The sequence below is a fragment of the Aulonocara sp. 'chitande type north' Nkhata Bay genome, linkage group LG4, assembly GCF_057382095.1.
Source record: "Aulonocara sp. 'chitande type north' Nkhata Bay isolate Kocher_YH1m ecotype deep benthic linkage group LG4, A_spYH_male_GT1.1, whole genome shotgun sequence".
NCBI lineage: Eukaryota > Metazoa > Chordata > Actinopteri > Cichliformes > Cichlidae > Aulonocara > Aulonocara sp. 'chitande type north' Nkhata Bay.
Window position 1 is genome coordinate 20,258,157 of NC_141347.1, and position 7,692 is coordinate 20,265,848.

At 39.3% G+C, this 7,692-nt stretch overlaps 2 protein-coding genes across 2 annotated transcripts; both read left to right on the forward strand.

The window, feature by feature from the left end:
* The first annotated feature begins 348 nt into the window (after positions 1-348).
* On the forward strand, positions 349-4,009 carry LOC147332436 (myeloid-associated differentiation marker). Its single transcript, XM_086290598.1, has 3 exons — positions 349-443; positions 962-1,421; positions 1,835-4,009. Exons 2-3 carry the CDS (start codon positions 1,155-1,157, stop codon positions 2,393-2,395), a joined length of 828 nt encoding a protein of 275 aa, XP_086146724.1. The 5' UTR covers positions 349-443; positions 962-1,154; the 3' UTR covers positions 2,396-4,009.
* A 446-nt stretch (positions 4,010-4,455) lies between these two features.
* Positions 4,456-7,364, forward strand: LOC147332437 (myeloid-associated differentiation marker homolog). The gene has a single exon (XM_086290599.1). The coding sequence runs from the start codon at positions 4,617-4,619 to the stop codon at positions 5,478-5,480; it is 864 nt and encodes a 287-aa protein (XP_086146725.1). The 5' UTR covers positions 4,456-4,616; the 3' UTR covers positions 5,481-7,364.
* The last annotated feature ends 328 nt before the right edge of the window (positions 7,365-7,692 follow it).

Below are 7,692 nucleotides of genomic sequence, written 5' to 3' on the forward strand. Positions count from 1 at the left end.
GGGAGATTAAATATTAATCTGCATATATGAGTTTTAACTTGTATTATATTTGCTATATCCAGAAGTTAATGCAATTTATTGCTTTAAAAGGTGGTGGGGGGGAGGGGGAGAGGGGCACTTGGCATTAAAGGGTTATTTATCTAACAATTGTAGAAAGAGGTCTCAGTCTCTACTTGCTGTTCTTTTTCTGGTGCAGCATGATGTTTGTTCAGTAACTTATGGTCCTGTTTAGTGTTGCTAGATAATGACTTGCATGTGTTATGGGGGGGTGGGTTTTTTGTACTGTAGTGTGCTGTCCCTCTGTTCCTGATTTTGGTACAGACCATTCATAACATTCTGTTTCCAAACCCTTAGATGCCGATGCAAAACTCGAGGCTTCAAGCTGGGACTTCACTAACCGATGAACAACATTACTGAACACTGACTGCATCCACAGGCTATAAGTACTGTCCACGTTAAAATGTTAAATAATTTGTATAAGTTGCACAAAAATAAGGTTTGTGTCGTGCATTAACAATTGTGCAAGAATTGCCAAAGGTGCTTGTTTGTGTCAGCAGCTGAGAGTTACTTGCTGCACTTGCAGTAAATCTTGAATGTTGGTTTTCTTTGCAGTAACTCGGATTTTTTTAAAATTATTCAGATAAACAGAAGTATTTTTTCACAATATAAAGCAACTCTTTCATATTTCTTTGAAATAATCCTACTTTACATCTGTAGATAAAACAATATGCCATGTTGCTAAGGACCATTTCCTCAGCTTCTTGTAACATATTAACATATTTAAGCTGTTAAGGCCTGAACATGCCACTAATTTAGAATTCGTAATGGATGAGCAATAGGGTGAATAGAGAAGTCTGAGTCCTGTGTCAGCAGGTGTAGTTCCTGTTATACCTAACAGCTTAGTCAATAAACCAACCCCTCTACAGTGATAAGCAAATGTGAATGTCATACATTTCTGCAGCTTTGGATGGGAGGCAACGAGGGAGCGGCCGCAGTTTCCACATACCTTCAGTTACATTCGACAGCATTTCTGCTGAGACAGAAACCAAACAGCTTCTACATAGCATAATAATAATTTTGAAGTGAGAGAAATAGAAGAGGTGCTAAATTAACAATAGATCCAGCTGTAATCTGTCTAACGGCTTACAGTCAGCATGGTTACGGTGGACTTCAAGACACTCACAGCACCGGTGGGCATTTTAAGGATACTGGCAGTGGTCTTAACCTGCATCTCCTTCAGCCTGGTGGCATCACTGGGCCACATTTCTGTGTCCTTCTGGGCCTGGTGCATGTTCAGCTGGTGTTTCTGCTTCTGCATCACCTTCCTCGTGCTCCTCCTGGAACTGACAACTCTAAATACAAAGCTGCCCATCTCCTGGGATGACTTCACTGCTGCATTTGCCATGTTGGCTACCCTGATGGTATGTGTCGATTTTTATTTTTTAAACTCCAATGTCATTTGTCTGTTCTTGCTATAGCTGTTGCTGCAGGTTGTATGAAGGACTAGCCAGCTTTCTTCATGATCACTGCCACTGAGACTTGAAGAAAATAAAAGTGTTTTAAGCTGAACTTAAATTTAAAGGTTTCATACGGCTCAAACTATTTTAAGTACAATTAAACTACTTCATGAAAAATAAGAGGCAGATTACTATGTTTTTAGAGATAGACATATCAACAACACCCTAAATGATGAGTTTAAAAGTCCCATGGTAGAGCTTTATTTTTTTGCAGCTTTATCAATAATCTATAACTAGTTAAACGGGGTGAAACACTAGAAATCAGTCAAAATCAACTCTGAGTATCTTAAAAAGATTCCACCCTTTCTTCCACACAGATGTTCACAGCAGCTGTGATCTATCCATATTTCTTCGTCTGCTCTAGCTGCGGCAGAGGTATTGGTGCCAGTGTCACGACCTGCTTGGCCTTCATCCTCTACGCCGGTGAGGTGGGGCTAACCCGGGCCAAACCTGGTGAGATCAGTGGATTCCTTTCCACAGTCCCAGGCCTCCTCAAGGTTTTAGAGGCCTTTGTGGCCTGCATCATCTTCATCTGTTTGGACTTGACCGTTTACTCTATCTTCCCGGGGCTCCAGTGGTGCGTTGCCGTCTACTCCATCTGCTTCATTTTTGCCCTCCTCGTCATCATTTTTACCATCGGCCGCCTGCTGTCTCTCTTCCCTGCGCCCTTCGACAAAGTCTTGACGGTGTGCAATGTGCTGGCAGTGCTGATGTACTTCACAGCTGTGGTCATTTGGCCATTTTATAGCTTTAGGAACAATTTAGGCACCAATGATTTTTACATAGTCATTACTGTGATGACCTGCTTGAACCTCATTGCTTACATTGTGGATACAGTTTACTCGTTTAAGCTCGTCTTCTTCGTCAGCAGAACATAGGTTGCAAAAAGTCAGCTTGAACTTATCTTTGATTGATTGATTGATTGATTGTATGATAGTTATTTTTATGATGGTTTATGTCATTCTTTTACTGCAGATTTCATATTAATTAGAGTAGCTTTTTTTAACACGATTTTGCATTTTTTGAAGCCATAACGTAGCTGTGGTTGATTCAGCGTTTTTTTTTTATTCACGTTCATGAGCCTGTAAAAGTACCGAGTAGGAAACTCATTCAGTGTAGTTTCTTACAAATCTCACCCTGATAAAGAACACTAAAATCCAGTCATTGTGGTTACTGAATGTTATTGAACAAGCCTACATACCCATATGGTTGTTTTAGCACCTCGGTAATAAAGTATGATAAGTAAATCTTAAATAAATACCACTTTCATGGTTTCATGGTTAAATACTGAACTCCCCTTTGAGAATGTTTGCAAAGGTGTGTCCAAGTGTGCATATCCTGCAATACACACAGCTATGGGTTTCGAGCTAACAACTCCACTCCCTTTTTTCGATTATGGGCATGGAGTAAGTGAAAGAGAACAAAAAAGAGCAGACTTAAGAAAGTTTTTTCTTGTTGTAGTTTTTTTTAAAGGCTGTCTTTAGCTGTTAAAGAAAGAAGCTGCTTTGTTTTGTCCTAATGATTTAACTGCTGATGATGAGCTGAGCTGTCGAACGGCTCCTCATGTGTGTTTACACAGGAAAAGAATTACTGGACGTTTACTGCCAGAACAGGTTTATTTAGGTTTATTTATTCAATCCAAAGCTCTAAAGCCAGTTGGAACAATAATCAGTAACCACTTTGCTGTTTGATTAGTCTACAATGGTTCTGGTTATTCTTTCAGTAAACAGTGAAAAATGCACAGTTTAAACTGGTTGTATTTGGATTTTGTCCAAACAGTAATAAAACATTATTTTTATAAATATTTTAAAGTTTTTAAAGATGAAGCACACCTTCACTCAGTGTCACAAAATAAAAATTTTCCTTAGTAAATCTATTACTTAAAGGGAGAGTACAGGATAAGTACTTTTCCATTTTAGTTTTCTTTTAACGGACCATACGAACCATAAAAGCAGTTGCTCAAGGTTAGCCCAGTTTGCTTATCAGAGTATAAGTAATAAAACTGATAACCACTAGCATATATGGTTGAAGCGTAACCTTTCACCCATCATGTACAGCAACCCGCATACAAAAATGGGAACAACTATGAAAAGTGATTGTATGTAGTAGTATGTAGTTTTGTGAGCAATGAGAGATTTTTGTTTTTTGTTTTTTAAAAAAGGAAAAAGCTACAAAATGGAAAAACTGGAGAGGAAGAGACCACATGGGTCACATCCACATTCTGCATCTGCAGATTTAATGTGTGTTAAAGTACCGTAGTGATTGTGTGTTCTTTTAAATGTATTCTTATAAATGTACACTTTTCTCTGCTTCTTTGTTTTGTGGTTTGTTTAACGTTTTCTTACATTTTAAATATTCCATGAATGTTTAAGGAAATGAATCATATGATGTCCAATGTGTTAGTGTAAATGGAATAGTACTTATATAACAGTACTTATTATCTATTCTAACCCTCATTTATCCAACTTTTCACACACATTCGTACAAGCTCTTCATTCTATAGCACCTTTTGTAGCTTTCACGCTAACACTCACACGGATGCACCATGGAGGGAACTCAGGTCAGTGTCTTCAGTGCCTTGCCCAAGGATAGTAGCCAGGGATTTTACCACTGCCACCCACTAAAATTTAAAAGCTCAATAACATAACTTAGTGTCCCAAATTGCTCTCTTTTAACTACACAGAAGCAATAAATCCAGTCAACAAAACTACAGGAAAAAAACGCATTTGTTTCTAGGATATGACCTACACCCCATCACTATGCTGTACTGAGCTGGGTTTGTGCCAAAGACCAGAGTCCAGTGTGGGTTGCGAGGCTAACATGATAACGCTCATGAGTATCCAATCAATGGCGTGAAACAGGGGTCATAAACAGCTCAGATAAGCCCAGGATGCTCTGAGTGAATGTGCACCACCACTTGCGTTTCTGTTTCAAAGAACACACCTGCTCTGGTCTTTGCCTTCATGGACATCTTTAGCTGCTATCATTTAAGCTGGTTTCAAAGTCAAAGGCTTGCTGTACACTGAGTACAGTAAACTGACTTGGAAAACCAAAGAATACTTTTTTTTTTAAGGTCAAAGACACTCATCCTGTCCAGACATGGTGAATGTAGATGTCCGATCCCTTACCCAGCCAGTGGGGATCATGCGAATAATGGCAGCTATCCTCACTTGCATGTGTTTTAGCCTGGCGGGAGCGGCAGGAGCTAATTCATCTTCCTACTGGGCGTGGTGCATGTTCACTTGGTGCTTCTGCTTCTTCTTCACGTTTCTGATTGTCATCCTGGAGTTCACCACCGTCAACAGCAAAGTACCTTTCGCCTGGGATGACTTCACTACCGCTTTTGCAATGCTTGCGAGCCTCATGTGCCTGATCGTCTCCATCATCTACCCCACTTTTTTCACTTGCAAAACCTGCCACCGTGCTATCGGTGCCTCCGTGGTCTCCTGGGTTTGTTTCGCCACATATGCAGGTGAGGTGGTCTTAACACGCCTTTATCCTCGTGGGGAAACCAGCGGGTTCCTCTCCACGCTGCCGGGGATAATGAAGATGCTGGAGACCTTCATTGCCTGTCTCATCTTTGTATCCCTGGATCAAGGCCAGTACACTGGTAATTCAGGAATCCAGTGGTGTGTGGCTGTGTATTCCTTGTGTTTTATCTTTTCCATCATCATAATCCTGCTCACCCTCGCACAGCTGACCTCCTACTTGCCGATCTCCTTCGACATGGTGGTGATTGTCTATAACACTTTGGCAGCAGTGATGTACACGACAGCTATGGTGATCTGGCCACTCTACAGTTTCTCTAACAACAAACAAAGACCCCCTAACTGTGGTCACTTCTGTCCCTGGGATAAGCTGGTGGTGGTCACCTTCATGACAATCTTTAACTTTATTGTTTACACCCTGGACACTGTGTACTCCATACGTCTTGTGTTCTGCATCATGAATCGTGAAGACTAATATGAAACAAAACATGCTCTGTGTTTGCATCACTCTTAATAGAACAAGGTTAGAAAAGTGTTTCAATTTTTTATAAACTTGTGTTATACAGCTGCTGACCAAATAACGAATCCAACATAGTCTATTATAATCTAAAGTGCTGTCTTAAATAACTGCATAAAAGAAATGTAAAGTACCAAAACATACTCAGTTAATGATTAGATCTGTGGTATCACTGTCGTAAGATCTAAAAACAAAACAAATATCTGAGGGGAACTTTGGATCCTCAGGTGATGGAACAGTACAGGTAATAATGTTGAGGTCATCTATAGCTCTGCTGCGTCGTGTAGTCAAATTATATGCCAAATAAAGGTGGGTGTGTTCACATTCATCTTTTTACTTGACGGTGTCACAACTTTCTGATGAAAGGAAGAGTTTGACAGTTGACATTTCGCTGTATAATAAACACGGTGGTTATTTTTCAAAAAAAAAAATGAAGGCCAAGAGCAAAATGTTATTGATGTACTCTTGAGTATTAGCGTAAAGCCTGACTGATATGTTATTTGTTTAGGCTGATACCGATATCTGCTGATTTAAAAAGTCTGATATCCAACATTGGATGAAATAAATGTAAACAGATTTCAGCCAATAACTGCACATTTGCTGTTTGTAGTTTATATACTTGTTTACATTCTGGCCAGTCAGCTGGTTGTTGTGTTTGTGGCAACTTTCCTGTTGCCAACAAGAAAGTTACTGAATGCCCTCTGCTGGTCAAAGTTCTCGGCATGAAGACTCGTGCTGCATGAGTGCTTCTCCAGTCCCTTGGTTACTTTTTAATTTTCATTTACTGGCCAATATAAATGCCAGTACAGTCAGATCGACATTTAGATAACGGTATCTCCTTCGAAGGTGAAGGTCGATATTGCTACCTTCATGTAGAACCAAGTATCCTGCATTGAAAAGTGAAAGCAAAAGTCTAGTATCATTTTGTTTGTGCTGAACTACCTAAAAATGAACGTGTCCTAGTTTCAACAATAGTAATCTACAAACCAATGCGTGACATTGACATGTATGTTCATCTTTTAGATCCAGTTAATAACAACTGTTTCCATGTTCCCAGACTTTCTGCTATTCGGGTGTGGTCACCTGAATTATATAATAAAGACCACATTTTGTTCCCTAAATGTCAAGCCAGTGTTGCAGATAAATATATAATAAAACCAAAATCCTTAGTGTGCAGCACAAACAGGAAAATATAAACACTGAAAGGCAAACAGACCTATCACTGAGATGGGGCTGGAAGAAATGAGAGAAATACAGGGACTTTTTTTTTTTCTAAAGGCGGAGATGAAGCAGAGACAGCAGTGAGACGGCAAGAAATTTCCAGACCTTGGTGGGATACGTGGGAAAGCCAAAAAAGAAAATGAAGTTGGATTTGTTGGAAGGTGTTTTCTTTCTTTTTTTCCCCCCTTTCTTTCTTCTTTAGAGATGTCCTGGGCAGGCCTGGAAAGCCAGGAAGCAAAAAGTAGGACCTCAGTTAATTCTTTTAAAACAGCTTCATCCAGATCTTACATGTAATCCCAAAAGTATTGTGCTGCCCGGTATACCAATCTGTGTGAGTGAGCTTGGGTCAAATAGAGTAAGTGAAGCATGGAAATTTAGCTTTTCTTCTCATGTCAGTCTGTCAGAAGGAAAGACCACATTTAAGTAAATCGTCTATATATGCCAGACGTGACAGTAAATTGGATTCTGTAAGGTGTGCTTTGATTTAGATTACCGAATGGACAACTCACGATCAACAGTTCACGAGTTTCTTCCACTTCAGGGGGGAAAAGAGGTATGAAAAAGTACACTGTACAATACATCCAAAATGTGCCTTCCTTATTAAAAGGAGTTGCAGTAAAATGTATTTTGTGACTGTATTTACTATTCAAAGCATCTATGTAAAGAGGTGTTACGTTTAGTGTGGTTAAATCAACCAACGCTTTCTCCCTGTGTGTTTGCTCATTAAATACCAGCAGAGTTAGTGGTAATCATTAACTAGTTCTAACTTTTAGTTGGAATACTAAAGTAATACGGAAGAGAACAAAGAATTGTTGATAACATAAAGCAACTGTTCAATTATTAAAGTACAAAACTACCATAGAAAACATAATGCAAAAGAGTTTAACACAATCTTAAGCTGAATTATTATTTTGAAAAATGAAACAAACAGTTTCAGTTTAAGAAGCCT

Bases quoted from the DNA above. Each gene is read 5' to 3' on its own strand.
- LOC147332436 (XM_086290598.1), top strand. From the start codon at position 1,155: ATGGTTACGGTGGACTTCAAGACACTCACAGCACCGGTGGGCATTTTA. The intron at 1,422-1,834 runs GTATGTGTCGAT...TCTTCCACACAG, and splicing joins CCATGTTGGCTACCCTGATG to ATGTTCACAGCAGCTGTGAT.
- LOC147332437 (XM_086290599.1), top strand. From the start codon at position 4,617: ATGGTGAATGTAGATGTCCGATCCCTTACCCAGCCAGTGGGGATCATG.